This window comes from Polypterus senegalus, chromosome 2 (assembly GCF_016835505.1).
Source record: "Polypterus senegalus isolate Bchr_013 chromosome 2, ASM1683550v1, whole genome shotgun sequence".
Classification (NCBI taxonomy): Eukaryota; Metazoa; Chordata; class Cladistia; order Polypteriformes; family Polypteridae; genus Polypterus; species Polypterus senegalus.
The window spans coordinates 274,070,304-274,095,771 of NC_053155.1; the positions used below are offsets into that span (position 1 = coordinate 274,070,304).

Sequence of the window (25,468 nt, forward strand, 5' to 3'; positions counted from 1 at the left end):
TTCAGAGCCTCTTAATCGCCAGATTTGAACGTTCTCTTCTTATCATTCAGGAGACTTTAACTCTTTAGTAATCCAGGTATTTGTTGTTTGGAAATCTGTGCACCGTTTTTGAGGGTACAATAGTGTCGACATAGAACTTAATATAGTCTGTGATGCTGTGAGTAAGTCCCTTGATATCATTCCCTTGTGACTTGTATATCATTTCCCAGTCTGTCCTTTGGAAACAGACACTCAGAGTCATTTCAGCCTTTAAAGTCCACTACTTCTATCTTGGTGTGAGCAGGTTTCAAAGTGAAAGGCTTGTAGATGAAAATAAGATCAGACGGTGGGTCAGATCTCATCAATGGTACCACAGGTTTATTGTACATTTAAAGGCATCTTTAACTTTTGAATAAAGCAAATCCAGGAAGTTGTGTCCAAGAATGGAACATGAAACTGATGGAAGTTTGTTATTGTTCCTTCCAAAATCACATGGCTGTATACAGTCATGCAAAAAAGTAAGTACACTCCATGAAATATTTACTTTTTTTAACAAATGTGGACATATCAAGTTTTGTTCTTCAGTTAAACAGTATCTATAAGTAAAGGTGATATAACAAACACCATTCCACCTTTATATTTTATATTTTGTCTGTTATCACCATGCCTAAATCGAAATAAGTCTCTGCAGCTTTCTAAAAGAAGACTACATATACCTATGAGTTTGGGATGGGATTTATTAAAATCTCCAAACAACTGGAAATCAACCATCAAACCATGCTGAATATTACCTTCAACTGGAGAAAATTTCAAACAAAAGCCAACTTGTCTAAGCCAGGCATATCCAGCAAATTCATCCCAAGAGTAGAACTCGACATGCTGAGATAAGTCTTCAAGAATCCCAGAATTTCATCACGGGACCTACAGGTAGCTCTGTTAATGTCAAAGTGCATGAGTCTACTATTCAATACATGATGCACAAATTAGATCAACATGGTAGGTGTGCCAGGAGGAAACCTTTTCTGTCCAAAAAGAACGTCAGGACAAGATTAATGTTTGCCCATGAACACCTAGGAAAAGACCAGGATTCTAGAAACAATGAGCTCTGAACAGATGAAGTAAATATAAAGTTATTTGGCTACAGTACTAGTAGACAAGTTTGGTTAAACCAAAGAACGCAACACGAACTCTAAAGCACAGTAGCCAAAGTATTATGGTTTGGGGCTAATACTCTAAGTCTGGGCCTGGGCACCACCACAGAATTCTCTATGAACTCTTCATTGTTCTAGGTGTTGCTCATGTATAATTGACTGTCTGTGAGAAGACAGAAGCTCAAATGAAATTGGACTTTGCAACATGAAAGTGTCCCTAAACATAAAAAAAGGAAGCAAAATGAAGTTGATGTCAGAGACTGGTAAACAGTTATATAGAATGCCTGCCTGAGACTGTTTCTGCAAAAAGGGACAATGCCAGCTATTACAGCCAAGGGTGTACTTACGATTTCCTCAGAAGGAAATGGCATAAATGGCCTATCATATCAAATTTTTCATTGTATATATTATTGCAAAGTCAAATAATCTTTTTTCCAATTAAATTATCTAATAAGAGGGGAGAAGTTGGGAGCATGCAATGATAGCATATTGTGACGACCACCACACGACGAACCACCTGGATTGGGACATGAGTGCAGCGGGTGACACCTCAACACCACACTGGAACTGTGAGGATTTTTATGTTGGCTAGAGGGCTAATCCTGCCACCAATACCCACGTTTTCCCTGCAAGCTGGAGGACCTGCTTGCAGGGCTGGATGCAGATTGTCAAACCCAGGATGAAGCAATTGCAGGTTAAGGGTCTTGCTCAAGGGTCCAATGGAGTTGAGTCAGATGTGGCATTTATGAGATTCAGAACCGCAACCTTCTGATTGCCTCAGAGCCACCACTCTGCCTGTATATTACCTAAAGATACTGTTCAAATGAAGATCAAATCTTAATATAACTTTCATGAGGTGTACTTACCCTTTTACAAGAGTGTATGCAGTAACCTAAGCCATGTGATTATGGGAGGAACAAACTTCCATCAGTTCTAATTGTGACTGCACTTTGTTGCAATATACTTTACATTAGTGCACATAGTATACATGTGTTACTTCATGTATATAAGTTACTAGTTTGTTTTTTTTTCTAACGAATAATATCTACTGTTGAGGAGTTGACTGCCAATGCATAACTAAAACTTGTATAATATGCAGACTAGTAATCTGAGCAATAGAGACAGTGAGCACAGTCTAGTGGCTAAAACTATGGACTTTAAACTTCAAGATGTCAGTTTAATCTTTGCCCCTGACTTACTGTGTAGCCGCTAGCAAGTCACTTAAACCTCTGACAAATGTTGCACAAAAGCCTCCTGATTTAGAAGTTTCACAAAAATTTGCAGAACTGGCATAAAACATCTTTCAACAGAATATTACAATCAGGATGTACAGCAAATTAAAAATAAAGAACAGATATACTTGCCAAAGAAAATAGATTGTAAAATAAAAATGTGATACTGTACACATATTTATTTATAATAATTACATTGGAAGTTTAAAACCAACTTTGTAACTGTACAGTATTTTAAATAGACTATAACACAGTGCAGATTATGAACCTGTAAAAGCTGTCAACTCCCTGAGTGTCAGTCCTCCAGCCAAATTCATCAAGGAGTGTACTAATGCAAAGATTGCTGGTTAATCCTGAAATCTGCTTCAGCCGTTCCAATTCAAGGTCTACAAAAGAAAATGAATTTTGTTTATGGCTTCACTACTGCAGAAAATACTGCAAACACATTTCTTAATTTTTTATTTACCTGCTGTATTAATTAGTATAAAACAGATTCTTCCGCTATAAATGGTTAATCATTACTATGTATTTACTGGTGCTGTATTTTTGTACAAGCGCATACAGTATGATCTGGTGGCGAAGCTTCACACAGGCAAGGTCTCACTCCCAGGTCACAGGAATTTAATAATTTGTGCTTGAAGATTTAATTTAATAAGGTAAAATCTGAAAGCAATAGGGTTCTTAGTTTAATCTCTAATTGGGATGCTGTTTAAAATTGGGGACAGCAAACTAACTTAAGACAGCACAGTGGCACAGAGGTTAGTGCTGCTTCCGTATTACTCCAGTACTTGGTTTGAATCACTGCTCAGATACCGTGTGCAATTGAATCTAGTCTGAAAGAACTTTTCCTCCAATATCCCAAAGACATGCATGTTAAGTCAATTGGTGATTCTAAATGTGAATTAATGTGGTGGTGGCCTGCATATTTGTGTCCTGTGACATAATGGTGCTCTGTCCAAGGATAACTCTTGCCTCATGCCCAGTTCTTCCTCAAAGGCTTTGGTACCCCACAACACTCAACTTAAAATGGAAGAATAAATGTAGGATAAAATAGGCATTGTTAAAATAACAACACAGTTGGTTTAAGACTCTGTATATCAGTAAATATGGGCCGAAATTGCCATTTTTATGTAGTCTACCACACAAAATAAATGTTCTTTCCAGTTATAAAAACAAAAAGTAACAAATGGTTACTGTTTTAAATGCTTGATACAGAATTTCAATTGATAAACTTTTCTTTATCACATAACCAGCAAACTATTCATGTGCACAATGTATAAGCATACCAAAGAACTGTTCATCTAAATACTGAAAAGTAAATGGTTAGCATTTAATTTCCTTTAAATTAAAAAAGCAATTTCATTGAATATTACAAATAAAATTATTTTAATGACAATTTTTTATTTGATATATTATGCAGTCACGGTTGGTGCATTTGGCCCAAGGTACACAAATTTGAACCAGGTTCTGATATAGTTCTAGTGTCTGCAAATGAACCATCGAAGGTACAAAAAACACAGAGTAGGAGGCAAAACCTGACAAAGGAATGGAAAATGCAGTCTTATGCTGGGAAGTTCCAAAATGCTACATGAATGCAAAGGGCACATTAGCCATAAATACAAGATGGGTGAGGCTCTCATATAGGCAGCATCATCAGGAAAGGATTTGGACATTTAAGTTAATGTAAAATTATTCTCAATAAGGCAACGTGGAGAAGAAATTAAAAGAAAAAGGAAATTTTCTAAAACCCATTGAAAATGAATGAAGGGAAATTACTCTCAGATTCTTTAATGCACTTGCAACACTGCATCTGGAATATGACATAGCAGTTCTAGAAGCTGTACAAAGAACAACTACAAAGCTCCTCTCCTCAGACTAAAGGCCAAATCCTACTTGGATAGACCAAAGGAATTAAACCTTTTGTAAGTCATGAGCAGTAATGGCATCAATAAACTTGATTTGGCAGAATTATTTCAGGTTAACTGTGAGTCAAGTGTTACAGAACCCAGTTTTAATTTAAATAGAAGTGCTTTTAAGACATAAGCCAATGTGCATTTTTTCACAGAAAGCAGGATGTAAATGTGAGTCAATTCAGGTAAGCAGTAGTGATGGCAGTTTTCTATTGTGCATTCAGACTTTCTCAGATTTATTTTTAACTCACTTCCTCAATTAAATGTTGCAGGGAGATGGAACATAAAAAGGATCTCAAAAATTCACATATGTCAAAGTAGAATTATGAATCAGCCTAAAACAATGTCTTAACTGTGAAATGATCCGTAGCCAGCAGAATGAAGTCAAATGAACTTGCAAACAAATGTGAGCATCATACAATAGCAATGCCAACCTGTACACCGTTCCATCTATTTCCTATGCTACATGTGGTTTCTTTAAGTTCTAGAGACAGCCAAGATCCCTGGACAGATGTTAAAGCATCAAAGAGCACATTCTCACTAATTATCATCATCACCATTAGATTAACAGCAATTCCCAAGATTTACACAGGTTAGTTCATTGTCTCCCAAATCTTTTTCTTCCATTTTCCACAGTCCTTTTAGGTGAGACCCATTTTTCTCATGTCACCCAACACTACTAACTCCAACTATGTTTTCTCCATTACTGCATTCTAATCAAAATGTTATGCGAGTCTAAAAGTCAAACTTTACCTCACATATTCAGCTCTTTGTCTCACTAACAGGATGTTTTTGACTGTCTTCATCATGTGATCCTTCATTCTAAAAAAAAGGAAGTAAAACAATGATTGTACTAAGCAGTAAAGTATTGCGTTGTACAGATCTGTCTGAAAAAATACATTTAGAGTTTCTAATTTATTGTCTGATTTTACCTGGACGTTTTTAGTTTTGTTAGTCCTTTACTCTAGCACAGTGTGTTCTTTTGCTTGACCCTGAGGAGTGAGGTTTTTTTTTTTTTTTAAACGGGTTGCATCTTTCTGAGAACTTGATCATGATCAGTTGCAACCTTTCCTCAAAATTAGCATCAGATTTTGACAAAAAAATCCTTATTGTGAAAATAATAATACCAAATGAGACTGTGGGAAACTTCTTGTTTCACAATTGCTAAAGATTTATGTATTCATGTATGCCTGACATTCATCCATTCATAGAACCTGATAATGTTGACTGTGGTCTTGCATATCTCCAAAGAAGGAACATGGTGCACTGATTAAAATATGATAAACATCCGTATCATATAGCTTGGTCTAGTACAGGGATATCAAACTCAGCTTTACTGGTGGCCAAAAATAACATTTTATATATCTCAATACAGGATGGAATACTTTACAAACCCCTACTGATACATTTTCATTATAAAAAATATACTCATATCTATCGTATCATCACAGTTCTATATTTTGCCTTGTGTCTCTCTTGAAACTGTCTTCCCATTTCATTAGCTTTTTCTTTCTTGGCCACTGCGGCAAGTTAGGAAAGCTCCAGGCAGCCACAGGACCAACATCAACATTGAGTGAAAAAAAGTACATGCAGTATGTGCATAGCTGAGTGAGAGAGAGTCCAGACACATGAGAATTTCTAGCTAATGCAAAGTACATCCATTGATACCTACATTAACATGTCATGAATGAATGGTGCTTGGTTGAATTAAACTAGGGGCACTGGCTATATACCGTACAGGCTACATTCAGAGTTGGTCAGAAACATAGCAATTGCAAAATGCAAACATGTTTTTTATCCACAAAGAATGATCATGTCAGTGGAACAGGCAAAAGAATTATGTAGGCCAGTTGCAATAGTCAAATAAGCAGTGGAACAGGAGCCTTCCCTGACACCTGTGCAGCTCTAAAAATTGAGTACAGTGGTAGCAGTTGCATGCTTAGAATCAAGCTACCATATCTTTCATGAGACTGTCACACCTTTGTCATCACACTTGAGTTCTTTGTGGTAGAGTGGCAGGTCACCTTCTTTCCACTTTTTTGTTTTGAGTCAGTTCCCACTCTAACTAGCGGTTACCAGATGTGGTGCAATGTGCTGCTCAGATAAGCATGAGCAGACACTGAACATGCATTCAATGCCAGCTGTTCATGTAACTCGGCAAAATAAATATGGATATAATCTACATATGAAACACAGTCTTTGAGAAGACTAACAGTCAGAATGGACCATATGTAACATTTTTTGAATATTGCTTAAATTGTTGAAGTGGGGTGCTTTAAAAATTTCCTACTGCTAGATCTGGGCCAGGAGCCTTTGACATCTCTTTTATAAGGGCAGGATTTAGTTTTTAGTACCATCAGTGTCAATATGTATTTCTTGAATACCTGTATTAAGTTTCTGCATTGTCTTGTCTTATATGGCTTTCTCATAGCTTCATTTTAGCTTAATCCTGATACTCTGTATATGCATTTAATTATCATTATCATTCATGGTGGCTCCAAAATCTGTACTAACCCCTACTTTCTCTGCTATTCTTTATAAGGTTTTCTGTGGTGGCAATCCCAAGTCTAAAGGCCAATGGTCCTGACAAGATATTGGGCCCACCCTCCCCTAACCACTGCTGCCAGCCTGAATCCATCTACAGACAAATGAAAGGGCATTATTTAGTCAAATAGCAATGTTCATTTGTATTGTATAGTACATCAAACACAATTTAATAACTTCATTGTTCTAGCTGAGTTGATGCCACATACTACATCACTGACAAAGCAATAACATGCTTTTGGATTAGTGTGCTTTAAATGAAGACCAGGAAATTTGAGAAAAACACACTTACCTACTATACGTATGCTTTGCATTCAATACTAAAACACAAACACAGTAAAACCCCAGAACAAAATGTTCTGCAAAAATATGAACTGGGAAATAACACTTATTCTCTGACTCCCTTCCTTCCTCACAAAACTCACAGTTACCAGTTTGCACACATGTAACTACTTATGCAAGTTAAGGATATGTAAAAATATTGTTAAAATAACCCTGGATTAATATTAATTGTAACTGGCTCAGACTTATTCCACATTTTTTTCCTACTGGAAAAATATTTTGTGAGTATACTTAACTGCATACTTACTAATTATAGCACTGTTGACATGTTGCAGATTGATAAGCACAGGCAAGTTAGAATTTCACTGTACTCTGTACATGCAGCAGTAATGACTCTATAAACCTAAAGCTGAATGAGCAGTACACTGCTGGATTATGCTGATGTGAAACATATAATGGTGCAGCTGCTGTCACTCACAATCTATGCTTTAAACATCTAGCACGGCAATCAGCACTTTGATGTTTATGACTGACTCTATAGAGCTACAAACAATACAATTATAGCTATCAACACAAGCCAACAATTATACAGGGTGGTCCAGATCTAATTATGCAATTTTTATTACGCTATAATGTATTAAGTTTATTACATAGAGAATTCATAAAAAATTATTTTTGTTGCCGATAGATGGCAGCACCTGCGCTGCATTCCGAAATGGCGGGGAGATGGTTGTCAGTCGAACAGCAATTCTTTTGTCTTGTATTGTTTTTCTGCATTGCATTAAAAGTTGCATAATTAGATCTGGACCACCCTATAGACAAGCAAATAGCATCAGGTCTATGTACAGCAGAATGCAAAACTAGAGAAGAAATACAGTAATCCCTCCTCGATCGCGGGGGTTGCTTTCCAGAACCCCCCGCGATAGATGAAAATCCGTGAAGTAGAAACCATATGTTTGTATGGTTATTTTTATATATTTTAAGCCCTTATAAACTCTCCCACACTGTTAACATTATAAGAGCCCTCTAGACATGAAATAACACCCTTTAGTCAAAAGTTTAAACTGTGCTCCATGACAAGACAGAGATGACAGTTCTTTCTCACAATTAAAAGAATGCAAATATATGTTCTCTTCAAAGGAGTGCGTGTGTCAGGAGCAGAGAATTTTGGAGAGAGAGAGAGATCGCTCGCTAAGAAAAGCGAACAATCAAAAAATCAATACGTGCTTTTTTTTTTTTTTTTTTTATTATAATCAATACATAGTAATCAAGTTTTTACAAAAAAAAAAATTATGCTAAGAACAGATCGATCCCCACCCTTGAGAGAGAGAGCAAGCCAAATGGTGTAAAATTTAAGGCTTGTAAAAATACCTAAATCAACAAATTCTCTGTGCTTTATAAACTCATTTCAAAATATTACTGATTAGATCCTGCCATGTTTTGAAAAAGTCTGCACAGATCCTCTAACTGAGTATTTGATTTTTCCAATTTTAAATAATATAACACATCAGTTTCCCACTGACTTAAAAGAGGAGAGTTTGGGTTCTTCCAGTTTATCAGAATAAGTCTGCGTGCCAACAGTGTAGTGAATGCAATAACAATTTGTTTGTCTTTCTCCACTTTAAGACCCTCTGGAAGAACCCCAAACACAGCTGTTAATGGGTTAGGAGGGATTGTGAGTCCAAGACTGTCTGAGAGGTAATTAAAAATTTTTGTCCAGAATAATGTTAATTTGGTGCAGGCCCAGAACATGTGACCTAGTGAGGCTGGGGCTTGGTTGCAACGTTCGCAGGTTGGATCATGCCCTGGAAACATTTTGGAGAGTTTTAGTCGAGACAGATGTGCTCGATATATAATTTTGAGTTGTATAATTGTATGCTTTGCATATGGAGCTTGAGTGAATTCTCTGCATTGCTACTTTCCACTCCTTTTCTGATATATTAATTGAGAGGTCATTTTCCCAGTGTCCTCTTGGATCTTTGAAAGGAAGGGATTGTAAAAGGATTTTATATATTGTAGAGATGGAGTCTAACTCCTTGAAATTGAGCAATAATTTTTCCAGCGTGGATGAGGGTGCAAGATGAGGAAAATCTGGAAGGTTCTGTTTAACAAAGTTCCTGATTTGAAGATAGTGAAAGAAATTTGTAGCTGGAATGTTAAATTTGGAACGTACTGTAATTGTTCATAGGATGCAAAGGCGTTGTCTATATAAAGATCTCTAAGCAAGTTAATTCCAAATTTTTCCAGATATTAAAAACTGCATATGTTTGTGAGGGTTGAAAGAGGTGGTTCTTTTGCAGGGGTGCCACAGAAAGAAGCTTCTCCGTCTTAAAATGCTTTCTACATTGGTTCCAGATTCTAAGTGAGTGGAGCACAATTGGGTTATTAGTGTATTGCCGATAGCGTGTGTTTATTGGAGCACAGAGCAAGGAATACAAAGAAGTACTGCAGGATTTTACTTCTATTGCGGTCCATGCCTGTGTATGTTCTTCTATTTGTGTCCAGGTTCTTATCGCTGTATATTTGCCCAGTAATAAAACTGGAAGTTAGGTAGAGCCATGCCACCTTCTGCCTTTTGTCTTTGTAGGGTCGCTCTTTTGATGCGTGGATGTTTAGAATTCCAAATAAATGAGGTTATTGTTGAATCTAATTGCTTAAAGAACGATTTATTAATGTATATTGGTATGTTTTGAAATAAAAAGGAGCTTAGGAAGAATATTCATCTTAACAGTGTTAATTCTTCCAGCTAGTGTGAGATGAAGGGTTGACCATCTATGCAAGTCTTGTTTAATTTTTTCCATGCAGGCGAAATTTTGTTGATAAGAGCTTTATGTTTACTTGTGATGTTTACGAGGTATTTAAACTGTTCTGCAATGATAAAAGGAAGGGTGTCTAATCTAATATTATATGCTTGAATTCACGGAAAGAGTACACTTTTATTCAGATTAATTCTGAGACCAGAGAGCTTTTGAAATTCTGTGAGTGCTGCTAAGACTGCAGGCACAGAATTTTCTGGGTCCGATATATACAGTACCATGTCATCTGCATATAATGAGATTTTCTGTTCCAGTCCTTCTCTGCTAATCCCCTTTATCTGATCAGTATTTCGACAATGTATTGCCAGTGGTTCAATGGCAATTGCAAACAGCAGTGGTGACAAAGGGCATCCTTGTCTTGTGCCACGTTCTAGTTTAAAGTAGTCTGAGCAAATGTTATTGATGCAAACTGAAGCTTCTGGGTTAGTATACAGTAATTTAATCCATGCACAAATGTTGGGCCAAACCCAAACTTCTCCAAAATAGTAAAAGGTATTTCCATTCAATCATGTCGAATGCTTTTTCTGCATCCAATGATAATAATATTTCTGGGGTGTTTGATTTAGTTGGTGAGTATATTACATTAAACAGGCGTCGAAGATTTGAAGATAAGTGTCGGCCCCTAATAAATCCAGTTTGGTCTTGTGATATTACGAGGGGAGCACTTTCTCCATCCTTCTAGCTATGATTTTAGAGAGTATTTTAACGTCGTTATTCAGAAGTGAAATTGGTCTGTATGATGCACATTGTAATAAGTCCTTATTTTGTTTTGGAAAGACAGTGATTAGTGCTTGGCGAAAGGTTTGTGGAAGAGATTGGTTATCTCTGGCTTCTGTAAATGTTGCTAATAGGAGGGAGCTAGCTGAGCGGAGAATTTCTTGTAAAACTCTGCAGGGTAGCCGTCAGGGCCTGCTGCTTTTCCACCTTGGAGTGACTTTATAGCATCCAGTAATTCTGATAATGACAGAGGTTTATCGAGTTCCTCCACACTAAAAGCGTCAATTTGTGGTATCTGTAATTTATCCAGAAATGCATTAGATTGTATATTGTCTTCTTTAAACTCAGTAGTATATAGGGATTTATAGTAGTCTCTAAAAGTGTACATTATATTTTTGTGTTCGATGATTTTATCTCCATTCGTGTTAGTAATTACGAGATTGCGCTATGCGTACATCTTGCTTGTGAATTTGTTGGCTAAAAGCTTATTAGCTTTCTCTCCATGTTCATAATAATGATGTCTGGATTTGTAAATTAGTTGTTCGGTTTCTTTAGTTGTCAAGAGGTTTAATTCTGAATGTAGAGCCTGCCTCCTCTTATGTAGAGTCTCGCTTGGTAGTCTGGCATGTTCTTCATCTATTTTAGTAATTTCACTTTTATCTCTGCTACTTTCTTGCGGATTTATTTCTGTGGGAAAGATATGAGATAATCTGTCCTCTTAAGAAGGCCTTAAGAGTTTCCCAGAGTATTCCTGCAGAGATCTCAGGGGATGTATTTGTCTCTAGAAAGAATTCAATTTGTTTGGATATAAATTCAGTACAATTCTCGTCAGCTAATAGAAGCGGATTGAGGCCATCTGCGGGGTGAGTGTATGGGGCTTAGTAATTTCAGCTCCAAGATCATCGGAGCATGGTCTGAAATAACAATAGCATCGTATTTACAAGATTTAATCTTAGGCAAGAAGTTATTATCTATAAAGAAGTAATCAATCCTTGAGTAGCAATGATGTACTGGTGAGTAGAAAGAATATGTTCTTGAATTTGGGTTTAAAAACCTCCAGGGATCTGATAAGTTGTGATCAGTTATAAACTTTGTAATTATCTTTGCGGTGTTAGTTGCGTTCCCCTGTGGAGGAAGTCTTATCTAAAAGTGGATTTAGAACACAATTAAAGCCCCCAGCCATTATAAGTTTATGAGTGTTCAGATTGGGAATGGATGCAAATAAATTTTGTATAAATTCCTTATCATCAACATTAGGTGCATAAACATTTATCAAAATCATTTTACAGTTAGATAAGTCTCCCATGACCATCACATATCTCCCTTCAGGATCCAATACTACATCTGATGCTACAAATGGTACTGTTCTATGTATGAGAATTCCCACCCCTCTAGTTTTCTTTGTAAAACTAGAATGGAACATTTGGCCAGTCCAGTCTTTTGCAGCGGAACTGATCCTTACTTAGTAAGTGGGTTTCCTGTAAAAATACTATTTTAGCATTTAGACCTGTTAGGTGAGAAGTACTTTCTTTCTCTTTAATTCGTGATTCAGGCCTTTAACATTCCAGCTTACGAAGTTAACTGTCCCATCATGGAGACACTGATTCTGAGTTTTTGATGTCATTTATAGTCTTAACTGGAAGTGAAATAGTTTAGGTCTTAATTTCCTATTCCCCAAGAGTTGTTGCCATGCAGCTTATTATTACGTTGATAGTTATAATTATAAAGATTGAGATGATAGATTAGATATAGATCAAGCCTGCTCTCTTTCTCTTCCCCTTAACCCCCCACCCTCCCTTTTTGCCTCCCCAGGTGAGGCTAAAACCCACTTCATGCAGTCCCAGTCCTCTGACATACCCAGAGACAGAGCACGCCCAAAGCACATCAAGCCCCCATGCAGTGGCGCTTTAAGGTTAAAAGATAGAGATATCTGTTACCAATATAGTCTTTAAAAGAGGAAAAAGAAAAAAAAGAAAAGAATTTTGCACTTAATATATACATATACATATATATACACATATACATATATATATATATATATATATACATATATATATATACACATACATACACACATATATACACATATATACATACACATACACATACATATAATCTTCAGCAATTTTAGTGCATTAAGATGATATCCCCAGATAATAAACCCAGGTGATGGTGTTAAAGATGTGTCCAAAACAAGCATAACAAGTCTTAATGCAGTAATAGCAATAACAGTAAACCAAGGGTATGATATTGAACAGTCTCATTTAGGGTACACATGAAATAATTAGAAAAGAAAAAAGAGGAGGAAAACGTAATTAAGCACAATAAAACATAAACATTTAGCCCTAGTAATACTAAGTAATAATAAGTAATAAGTAAGTAATAATAATAATAAGTAAGTAATAATAAGAATATGAGAATATATGCTGATAAAAAAAACCCGTATTTTAAAACAAATAGATCAGACAGTAGATTATTAATCCTAGCTTTATCATTTACCGCCATGACTCACAATTATGTATCAGAATAGTCCCGGATCAGCTTTCTTAACTCATTTTCTGCCTCCTCCTTGCTAGCGAAAACATAGAAATGACCCTGCCATTCCACTTTCAGTTTTGCCGGATACAGGAGGCCGTATTTGACATTGGCTTGCCGTAGCGCTGTTTAATATTATAGAAGGCTGCGCGCTTAATAGCTGTTGCTGGAGAGAAGTCAGGGAAGACGCGAATGTGGCAATTTTCATATATAATATTTTCCTTTTTCTGAGGAGTTCCATCACCTCTAACTTAAATGATAATCGCTCAAAACGAACTATAAAAGATCTTGGTCGGGTCTGACGGTGTTTGATCCGCGACGCTGTAAGCCGCTGCTATCTCAGATTCTGCTTTAAAGTCGCCCGATTATTTTAGAAAAAAGTTCAGTTGCGAATTTCACAGGGTTTAAACTTTCTCGATTCTCCGGCAGGCCTTCAATTCTGACATTATACCTTCTACTGCCATCTTCTAAAGCAGCCAGTCTGTCTCCAAGTTTTTCTCCGAGTTTTTTACATTCCGAACTGGCATTTACTGCTCTTTCCTCGGCACTGGAAGCTAGATGTTCGGCTATTTCGATCCGATTCGTGAATGTCTCACTAAGATGCTCCAATTGATCAGCAAGCGTGCTCAGTTTAGCGAGTTTTTCTCAATGCGCTCTTCAATTTTGCCCAGCACCTGTCGAAGTTCAAGTTGGACCTCTTGACGCAGCCTTTCATTTGCCTGTTGGAATTCCTGTCGCAGCCTTTCATTTGCCTGTTGGATTTCCTGTCCAGACATTCATTGGCCTGTTTCATCTCCTGTTTTAATTCCTGTTTCAGTCTCTCAAGTGCCTTTGCCGTTGCTTTCTCATTAGCCTTCTCGCTTTCCTTTATATCTTGCGTGAGCTCAGCGAGCAACACTTTCAGTTCAGATAGCTCAAATGTGCCTTCTTGTGCCGTAGATGAAGCAGCAGACTCTGCTGAAGCCGGTGTCCCCGCTGCTCCAGTCCCGCGTAATTGCGTAACTGAAGCCGCGGACCTCCCGGCCTTTTCCAGTTTCAGGTAATCCTCTCCAATCGGCGAGCTATCCACATCTGCACTCACGATCGCACCTTCGCTCCCCTTTTCGCTCTCAGCCGGCGACGATGTAGCGGACCGTGGTCCCGAGGAGTCTGTACTTTCGCCCTTCTGATCCAGGTCTGTCTCTGACAGGCCGTATCTCGAGCTAGGGCTTGCTGATCGCAGCTTGGATGTAGCTTTAGTCTTCGATTCTTTCGTTCTTTCCTTCTTGTTGGCCATGTTTATATGTGTTTACATATACTGTAGCGGTCCCTCTCGGGTCGAATAAATACAGGATATCTCAGAATAATAAGCAAATAATATGAAAAATAGCACCACTGCTAGCGGAGCTCCACTTCAGACGTCCATCTCCCGCATCGGACGAGACCAATTTCCGTGCTTTTAAGTATGCCGAAGCACCGTGATAAAGCGGCATTTTTTAGAGGAGCGTCCGTATCCTCTAGGTAAACAGCCTCTGTGTAAACAGCCCCTCTGCTCACACCCCCTCCGTCATGGAGAGAGACAGAAAAAAGCAAACAATCAAGCACCGTGCGGGAAGCATATTGTATATCATTGAGGAGTTTTAGTTAATACGTAATACATGCTCCGATTGGGTAGCTTCTAAGCCACCTGCCAATAGCGTCCCTTGTATGAAATCAACTGGACAAGCAAACTGAGGAAGCATGTACCATAAATTAAAAGACCCATTGTACGCAGAAATCCACGAACCAGAGAAAAATCCGTGATATATATTTAGATATGCTTACATTTAAAATCTGCGATGGAGTGAAGCCGCGAAAGTCGAAGCGCGATATAGAGAGGGATCACTGTATAACATATTAGTTGTCCAACTTTCTGTTATGCTTTTCTCCTCACTGAGTGATTAACAATATCATCAAAGTTATTAGTCAGTTCACTTTTTTATGGCCACTAGAGTGTGCCTTCAAATGCCTAGTTGGTTGTCCAATTGTCTTGAGAGCTCCAGACCTGAACCCAGCTGGCTCATCCACTAGGCTATGTAGTCTAAAATGAGTAAGAGTGCTCCTGCCATGAAGAGTGCACAGAGCTACAGGGTTAGGCTCCACCATCCCGCAACTGTAATGCAATAAATAATCAAGTTATCAGGTTGCTTTGTACATGTCCAAACTGATTGTGGACATGCAGTTCTATTTTTTATTAAAATAATGAATTGATTATATTTTTATTACACCAATTCCATTGCTTTAAAGCGTTCTTTAGTTTCATTTTTTTGTAATGTATTTGCTGTAATAAATGGAAATCTGATAGAAACAATTTAAAAGAATTCTGAAATGTAAACATTTCCAATGAAAGTGACAGACTGATGCAGTAATAGCCTTTAAGATATGAATGCTCAATTTTGTTACAAATGCATTTGTATTCATAGTTTGCTCATCTACCAAGTTCAGAGATACTACATAAAAATATAAAATAAAGTTAGGAAAGACAGTCCTGCCAATCAAGTTCATTCAATAAAAACACTGGCATAACTATTGGGTTTAAATTTAAGCAACTTTTTAGTCAAAAAACAATTATTGTCATTAAACTATTTTTTAAATTATATTATCAAATTGCTCTGGAAAAGAGCAAGTTCTGCAAAACTGGATGTTTTTTGGACTTTTCCTACAGCTCCCAATTAGAGAATCAAGCAACTTCATATATTATGTTACATATCCTTTGTTTTTCCTAATTAACATTACCTTTTTGTTTTTCTTTTTATTACTGTCTTCTGAGGTATATTCTTTCCAAAGTGACTCTAAGGTAACATAGCTCTGCAAACTCCATTCATAAAGTGATTCTCCTGTAGTCTGGAAAGTTTAATAAAATGGAAAAATCATTGGGTTAACTAGAAAGTGTGTTTCATCCTACTGTTATCAAATATTAGACTATAACCATGAAATTCTGTACCAGTGAGGCCTCTTCAGGAATTCAGTGACAATTAAAACAAGTCAAAGTGGTCACCAGAACAGCCAAAGAACATGTCATAAATAAAACCTTACATTCAAAACTGCACAACTACACTTTTGAACCCAAATTAAAAAAAAAAAAAAGTTAAAACACTATGTGTTAAATAAATTAGGCAAAAGCCACAACAGACAAGAACAACTAAATTCAGCAGCTGCAAATGAGCTAGAGAGGAGAGTAAAAGCCCAAATAAGAAAGCAGACTACAGCAATACAACATTTTTTAAAATCTCAGACTTTTAGCTTATTCTGTCAAAAAAGGAACAATTTTTATTTAATGTAAAAATATGAACATTTACTTACTGGTAAGTTAACTCCAAGAGACCACCTTCCAAAATAAACATGTAACAATAACGCAAAAATCTCATCAACAATGTAGTGTGTGCAATGTCAAAAGAAATTTTTGGTAACCACCCTTTAAATAGTTTACTGTAATTTCTAGCCAGTTTTGTTTAAGTTATGAAACATATTGAATTAATCTAGAAACTGTCTGGATGGTGTGTATTAACTCTGTTGTTTGCATGTTACTTATATATTGTTGCTGCTTAATAGATCTACTATATGCCTGTTACTCAAAGAATTACTCAGTAATGAATAAAACAGTTGAGATTAGACATATTGTTGAAAAAATTAACTTATGAATGAATATACAAGATCATAAAAACTGTTAATCCCTGAAATAAATTCACCCAAATAAGGTAAGTTACAAGTTAAATGCATGGTGAAACACACCAAAAAAAGGGATTCAAATTTTATTTTAAGAAATCTTTTTCTTTGCTAAACTGTTTTGTCTATGTCCTTACTTTCCAGTATTATGAACAAGGTAAACATATTTTTTTAATATAAATATATATATTTCTATCACTTTATTACCTTTCACCTTAGGAGATCAGAAATTAACTGAGATAAATATGCAGAAATTAAATAATTGATAATGTCTATATGAAACATTTACACTATTTCTATATAATGCAAATATTGTTAATACCACAATTTCCTCAAAATAACAGTTTTGTTCACATGCAGGTGTTATTTTGATTTCCTTTAGCTTAATAACCAGTGTTTCATTCGCAAGCTAAATTTTATTGCTCTGAGTTCTCATACAAATTTGCAACTCAAAATAAGATGTATGCTTGAATTCACAGAATTAATATACAAGGACAGCCTAAATGAAGACAGAGTAGCACATAGGAGAGGCATGTTAAGGATTTCTAGTTAGTTCAAATTATTTTGAAATCCACACTAGAACTTTATACTCTTGCAGTGTTTTTAGCTCCTGCTGTTGCTGAATGTAAGGCAGTAATGAAATGGTAATGAGAGGTCTCTGAGTACCTAAGTGCACATTTTCAAGCATAAAAATCTCTTTTACTATTTCAAAATCATGATAGTTCTTTATCACATTTTACATTTTCAAAATCACAGTTCAGAAAAATGTGACAATTTAAAAGACTAATGTTTCCCTCACAAGTTCAGTTTCAAACTTTTTATTGTATGGAAATTATAAAGTAAAATTCTTACTGTCTTATCTACAATGTACTACTGTCACAAGTCTAATTCCAAACACATTACATCTTGCCTGAAGAAGGGGCCTGAGTTGCCTCGAAAGCTTGCATATTGTAATCCTTTTAGTTAGCCAATAAAAGGTGTCACTTTGCTTGGCTTTTCTCTACAAACACAGATAATACATTCAACAATAAATACCACTCCAGTGTACAAATTTTCCAGAGATGTCTGCATGTACTAAGTTGAGAAATGTCAACAAGCAAACTCATGATAACACACACCAAATATAATATCTAGATGAAGGCCTTAAAACACTGTTTAACTCAATGTCTGTCAAGTAATTTTGCATGAACACTAAGAGAAGCTAGAACCGCAAATCTACTGATATTGTGAGGTGCAGCTATATCCAATAAATCAAGCTTTTAGTAGGAAGGTGAAATTAAAACTATACAAAATATTAAGTAAGATTAACAACAATAAAATAACCATTCGTGACACCACAAAAGTTGAATTATTTCGGTAAGCTAATGACTTCTACTACACATGAACAGCAGGTTACCACAAATAAGCATGGAGTGACAAGCAGAGTTTAGCCTGGATTATTTTTTTCCATTCACTTGGAATTTGCAGTATTAATACTTACTTTAGCCACTGTAACAGCCTGTTGTGGGTAATACAAAGAAGTGCTCAAGGCCATTAGTCCTGATGGGTAAATTAGTTTCTTGATTCTAGAACCTGTTTGGGAAGAAATAGGTCATACATATTTAGTTATTTAATACACAATGTATATAAAAGCACAGGTATACTGTGCCTTGAGAAAGTATTCAGACATTAGACCAACTTTCTAATTTTATTAAGTAACAAATACACTGAAATGTTACAATTTGCTTATATTTTTATCTCAAGGCATGAAATCTTGACAATTTTATGTGATATTGTTTTATATTAAAAAAAATCGTTACAGAGTAAAAACTGAAATATGCAGTTCCCAAATGTTCGATCCCCACATTTACATTTTTTTGTAGAGTCACATTCTGCAGCAGTAACAGCTTTAGTTGTTTTGGGGGCAAGGATGCACCAGCTATGCATATTGTTTTGGGATTAACTTTGACCCATTCATCCACATGATGATGCTTGTGTGTCACGGCATAGATTCTCATCAGGGCGAAGGTCAGGGCTTTGACTTGAACACTAGTGGATATTATCTTTTTTGTCCTTGAGCCACTCCACATATACTTTAGCCTTGTGTTTGGGACCATTGTTCTGGTGAAAGATGAACAATTTGCCCAAGCTTCAGAATTTAGTAGAGTAAAACTGGTTCTCTTGCAATGCTTGATTGTATTTTCCACCATCCATCCTTCTTTCCATTTTAAATATATGGAAAGTTCTTGTTGATGAAAGGTGTTGCCACAAAATAATGCTACCACCTTCATCATTTACTTAAAGTATAGAAGGAAAGTATAGTTCTCATCCATCTTTTAAAGGTCAGTTTTCAGATGTAGCTTTTGTGTGATTAGCAAACTACTCTATGCTCTGGTGCACTGGTACCATATAGTTTTATAAAGAAAGATAAAGGGTTTATTATAACGGCCTATTTAACCTACATACCTCTTGCTAGAAAGAGTCCAATGATGCCAGTAAAGCCTATGACACCAAAGCGAGGGTAAAATCCTGGTGGTGGATTTTTCAGAAACTCGTAACTTTCTGTAGAAAGGAGAGAAAAAAACAAAAAGACTAACACACTTTGAATTGTACCAAAGACAAAATAAACATACTTATGGAACTGATGGCACATTTCCAATAATGACAACAACAGAGGGAATACTGTGCAGGGCTGTTAAATGGACTATAAAATTGGCTAAAGAGATTTCCACCCCATCACGTATCTTTTCTGGTACAGTCCTTCCCAATACATCTAGAAAGAACTGTAAGTGAAAAACAGCAACAAGTCAAGTCAAGTTGGGGAGCATGCACTGGTACAGTGTGTTGCCGCACCCATTACATGGCAAAACAACTCGGGATCCCATTTTGCAACCCCCAAGGCAGACACGCGGTCCAGTCCCGCCCTGCGGAAATGACCCTCTATCTGCCGCAGCCAGGTATTACGTGGGCAACCCCTTGGATGGTCCAGCCACTCGGGTACCAAGCAATGAGGATTTGACGAGCCGGATCACCATCAGGGAAACGCGCCACATGGCCGTAGTGCCATAACTGACACTCCCTCTCAATGCAGGTTTATCCATTCCCAGGAATCCCGGGCTTCCCGGGATGACACAGTGCATGGGCATCTCACATGTGAATGGTTTTAGATCGACCAACACTTATTTTTAATAAAACTACTGCAGTATGTTGACACCAATAAAAGACTAACCTTATCTACAAGCAGTTCATGCTGTCATATAAGTACATGTATGTAGTTCAGGGGTGCCCAATGCGTCGATCGCGTTGCATTCAAAAAAAATTTTTTTTTTAAATGTTAGTCTATCATATATCCTCCCTATGGCATTTGCCACTTGATTGACATACAGGGCAGCCAGTCTGAGATCTCCTTTCTTCTAAGACACTGGTCATCCCGCACTCACGATCAAACGTGCAAGCTACTGCAAAACTTCGGCTGTGATCTAGTTAGCCTTCCAATTTATATCAACTAAAGAAGGGATTTTAAAAAAATTGTTTGGAGAGAGTATGGGCTTTATGTGTAATTAGAAAAGGATTTTTTTCTCTCACAATGTCACAATCGAAGTGCGTTTGTCTGATCTGTCAATCTATCATTGCTATTTCAAAGAAGGAAAATGTGGAAAGGCACTTTCGAACTGTTCATAAAAACTACGAAACTGACTTCCTTCCGAAAAGCAATCTGAGAACGAGAAAAGAGAGGGAACTAAAATCACAATTATTCGGACAGCCGTCATTTTTCACTCAGCTGAATTCAAAAGCTCCTTGACTGCATTATTAGGCTCTATTAATTTATGCGAGTCAGCCTTTTCTCACATGAAGATTATTAAATCCAAATACTGTAGTGAGCATAAATATATTGAAATGTTAGTGTGCCATAAAGGTTTTTCAGTTATGCAAGTGTGTGTATATATATATATATATATATATATATATATGCTTTTTAATGGAGGTAGATCATTTCGACCTGGTTATTTTAAAAGTAGCTCGCAAGCCGAAAAACTGTGGGCACCCCTGATCTAGTTAGTTGCTGTAATTAAGAGTGTAGAAACCATAACTTGTCCAGTGTGCAGTCGTCCAGGCGAGAGAGTACTTCGTGCAGAGTACGCCAGCTGCGAGAAAGCACGCTTTGCCACCACTGAAGTAGACAGCACAGTCATCAGATACAGATACACTTGTTCTAAACAACGCCCGTGCTTGCCGTTGTTGTTAAACACCGCCATTTCAGCTGTTACTGATGTACTGATGCATCCAGTTTCTTGTCATCATTCTGTGATGGCAAGTTTCTTGGCACAGATAATGCGGATGCAACAGACTGACGCATTGAAATGTCAAGTTGCTGTTCAAAGCTGTTGTCTGACAGACGTCAATGAAGTCTTCAGTTTTCAACTATAACTGTTATTTCTTGATCAATTTTTACACTTTTACACGCTATATATGCAAACTTGGCCGTTCCTGGTTTCCCGGGAATTACAGCAGCTTCATTCCCGGGAATGTGGGAATGAAAAATGTCTGGTAAACGGGAGCACGGATTGGATTCCCTAAATGTGCCTCATTCGGGCCTCCAATTCCATTCGAAACAAAGTCAAACCAACGGTACCCAAGAATTTTCGAGAGAGACACAGTACCAAAAGAGTCCAGTCTTCGTGTCAAGTCACTGGATAGCGTCCATGTCTCGCAATCATATAGCAAGACAGGAAGAACCAGGACTCTAAAGACCTGGACCTTCATCCTTTTGCACTGATATCGGGAGCGCCACACACCCCTTTCCAGTGACCTCATGACCCACCATGCTCTCCCAATCTGTCTACTGACTTTACAGGAAGTCACCAGAGACATGAATGTCACTGCCAAAGTAAGTAAACCTCTCAACAAGATCAACGCTCTCTCCGCAAACAGACACTGCTGATGGCTGTGCCCAAGAGGTCATTAGAGGCCTGGATCTTGGTTTTTATCCAATGCTTACTAAAGAAGGTACAATCAATTATAAAGTAGAACTTCAACTGCTAATAACATGGAATTATTTATATGTTTTAAATTCTTAAAGACAATAGTGCATTAAATGCAGTATGACAATGGCATAGTTGTTCACTTTAATATGTATGTTTACTGTGACTTTTACCAAGATATGTATTCATATATCAAACTTTATTTTTCATAATGATTGCTTCAGTTTTTCTGAATTTTTCACCTAAAAAACTAATTTTGTAACTAACCTTAAATTTCTTTAAATACATCATTAACTCAGCTATTAAGTGTACCAATTTGCAGAAATACATTTAAAATATTTTAAAATCTAAAATTAAAATAAAAAACTCCTACTTCATACAAATGCAAGTATAACACATACTGTATCTTGATTAACAGGATGAAACAGATAATGTATATTTCAAGGTTTCACAGTCATGTACTGTAGGAAACTGAGCACTAAGCAAACTCCTGTCAATCATGAAGAATCTACTGCATCCACTTAACAGTGTCATCTCCAGGCAGAGGAGTAGCTTCAGTGACAGACTTTTGTCACTGTCTTACTCCACTGTCAGACTAAGGAGATCGTTCCTCCCTCACACTATGCGACTCTTCAATTCCACCCGGGGGAGTAAATGCTAACATTATTCAAAGTTATTGTCTGTTTTTACATGGATTTTTATTACTCTTTAATTTAAATTTTTTTTTGTGTCCGTATACTGCTGCTGGATTATGTGAATTTCCCCTTGGGATTAATAAAGTATATATCTATCTATCTATTGATTTGTCGAACTCTTTCTTTTCTTCAGTACATTGTCTTAGTAATTTCAAACCAATACTGAACAGGAATTCACCTCTCTAAATTTCTAAAATGAAACCTACCACCTATCACTTAGAATCTGACCCAATAAATTTAGTGAAAGACTTAAATGCTTCTCCTGCAGCACACATTCCTAGCATTAACAAAAGATCTTTATCAACTTTTTCGGTTCATAATGTGTTAAAAGTTGAAATTTTTAAATAAAAAAAAATGTAATTCTAAAATACTTGATAAAAGTAGCATAAGGGATTCACTACTTATTACAACTCACTCTAATGATTTTAGTTTGGCTTTCATTTTTTTCCTGTACTGTTGCAGCATTGATGTGTCTTGTCAATTACACTATAATGTCTTTTTATGGAGGGAACACTACAATTATTATGATGTCAGATTTAAGTAAAGATTTTAACATAATTGACAACACTATTGTATTACACAGACTTGAAAATATTGTTGGACTCTAAGATGTCACATTTCATACTTATCAAACAGATATCGTAATATACAGAAATGTGATGACTGTTGTCGGTCATTACATTCTGAATTTAGACAGATGGGTTTAATAGTGGGACTTTAACTACAGGTGGGATGCAAAAGTTTGGGCAACCTTGTTAATAGTCATTATTTTCCTGTATAAATCGTTGGTTTTTACGATAAAAAATGTCAGTTAAATATATCATATAGGAGATACACACAGTGATATTTGAGAAGTGAAATTAAGTTTATTGGATTTACAGAAAGTGTGCAATAATTGTTCAAACAAAATCAGGTAGGTGCATAAATTTGGGCACCACAAAAAAGAAATGAAATCAATATTTAGTAGATCCGCCTTTTGCAGAAATTACAGCCTCTAAACGCTTCCTGAAGGTTCCAATGAGAGTCTGGATTGTGGTTGAAGGTATTTTGGACCATTCCTCTTTACAAAACATCTCTAGTTCATTCAGGTTTGATGGCTTCTAAACATGGACAGCTCTCTTTAACTCACACCACAGATTTTCAATTATATTCAGGTCTGGGGACTGAGATGGCCATTCCAGAACGTTGTACTTGTTCCTCTGTATGAATGCCTTAGTGGATTTTGAGCAGTGTTTCGGGTCGTTGTCTTGTTGAAAGATCCAGCACCGGCGCAGCTTCAGCTTTGTCACTGATTCCTGGACATTGGTCTCCAGAATCTGCTGATACTGAGTGGAATCCATGCGTCCCTCAACTTTGACAAGATTCCCAGTCCCTGCACTGGCCACACAGCCCCACAGCATGATGGAACCAACACATTTTACTGTAGGTAGCAGGTGTTTTTCTTGGAATGCTGTGTTCTTTTTCCTCCATGCATAACGCCCTTGTTATGCCCAAATAACTCAATTTTAGTTTCATCAGTCCACAGCACCTTATTCCAAAATGAAGCTGGCTTGTCCAAATGTGCTTGAGCATACCTCAAGCGGCTCTGTTTGTGCTGTAGGCGGAGAAAAGGCTTCCTCTGCATCACTCTCGCATACAGCATCTCCTTGTGTAAAGTGCACCGAATGGGTGAACGATGCACAGTGACTCCATCTGCTGCAAGATGATGTTGTAGGTCTTTGATGCTGGTCTGTGGGTTGACTCTGACTGTTCTCACCATTCGTCGCTTCTGTCTATCCGAAATCTTTCTTGGTCTGCCACTTCGAGCCTTAACTTGAACTGAGCCTGTGGTCTTCCATTTCCTCAATATGTTCCTAACTGTGGAAACAGACAGCTTACATCTCTGGGACAGTTTTCTGTATCCTTCCCCTAAACCATGATGGTGAACAATCTTTGTCTTCAGGTCATTTGAGAGTTGTTTTGTGACCCCCATGTTGCTACTCTTCAGAAAAATTAAAGGAGGAGGGAAACTTACAATTGACCCCCTTAAATACTCTTTCTCATTATAGGATTCACCTGTGTATGTAGGTCAGGGGTCACTGAGCTTACCAAGCCAATTTGAGTTCCAATAATTAGTTCTAAAAGTTTTGGAATCAATAAAATGACAATGGTGCCCAAATTTATGCACCTGCCTGATTTTGTTTGAACAATTATTGCACACTTTCTGTAAATCCAATAAACTTCATTTCACTTCTCAAATATCACTGTGTGTGTCTCCTATATGATATATTTAACTGACATTTTTTATTGTAACAACCAACGATTTATACAGGAAAATAATGACTATTAACAAGGTTGCCCAAACTTTTGCATCCCACTGTATCTTCCATTTACAAGCTACTTTTGCTCATATGCAGATGATACTCAACTCCATCTTATCTTCAGATGGCCATTTTTTCCTATTGTGGTCTTGATTAATTCTATTAATGACTGAGAATTGGTAAGTAATAATCAGTTGTTTTTAAATACAGCGAAAACATAAATGTCTTTTATTATTTTGGAATGATACAGGCACCTTTTAACTCAGGAGTCCTACATATTGGATTTCCTAACTCAGCATTAAGTTTAAGTGTTATCTTTGACACACACATTGCCACATCAATAAAAATGTGCTTTTCCAAAAAAAATTTTAAATAGTAAAATTGTCTAATTATTCAACATACAGAGAAGTTAATTCACGCATTTACTTCTAGAAAACTTGTCTTTTTCAGTGTGCTATTTACAGGCTGATAAATATGCACTGATTGAAATTTTAATTCAAAATGCTGCTGCAAAAGTTTTTATCAAAATAATTCATATACTGTATATTTTAAAACGTAGCAGTTCCAACATGCATCTCCAGAAGACCTAATCACTTACATTGCCTAATTCAGCTGGCTATCTGCAATAAAAGTTGTGCTGGCTATCTGCAATAAAAGTTGTG

General features: G+C 36.8%; 1 protein-coding gene across 2 annotated transcripts in view; it reads right to left on the reverse strand.

The window, feature by feature from the left end:
- Positions 1-337: 337 nt before the first annotated feature.
- The window catches only part of apooa (apolipoprotein O, a), a 48,793-nt gene continuing 23,662 nt past the window's right edge, over positions 338-25,468 (reverse strand). Inside the window, exons 6-10 of one of the 2 annotated variants that reach the window (XM_039745591.1) lie at positions 19,296-19,391; positions 18,331-18,422; positions 15,921-16,028; positions 5,026-5,094; positions 338-2,748 (exon numbers count right to left, since the gene is read on the reverse strand). In XM_039745591.1, coding sequence (XP_039601525.1) covers positions 5,035-5,094; positions 15,921-16,028; positions 18,331-18,422; positions 19,296-19,391 — 356 coding nt within the window. In that variant the 3' untranslated portion in view covers positions 338-2,748; positions 5,026-5,034. The remainder of the gene's footprint in view (positions 2,749-5,025; positions 5,095-15,920; positions 16,029-18,330; positions 18,423-19,295; positions 19,392-25,468) is intronic. The other variant, XM_039745592.1, reaches the window with a different exon arrangement.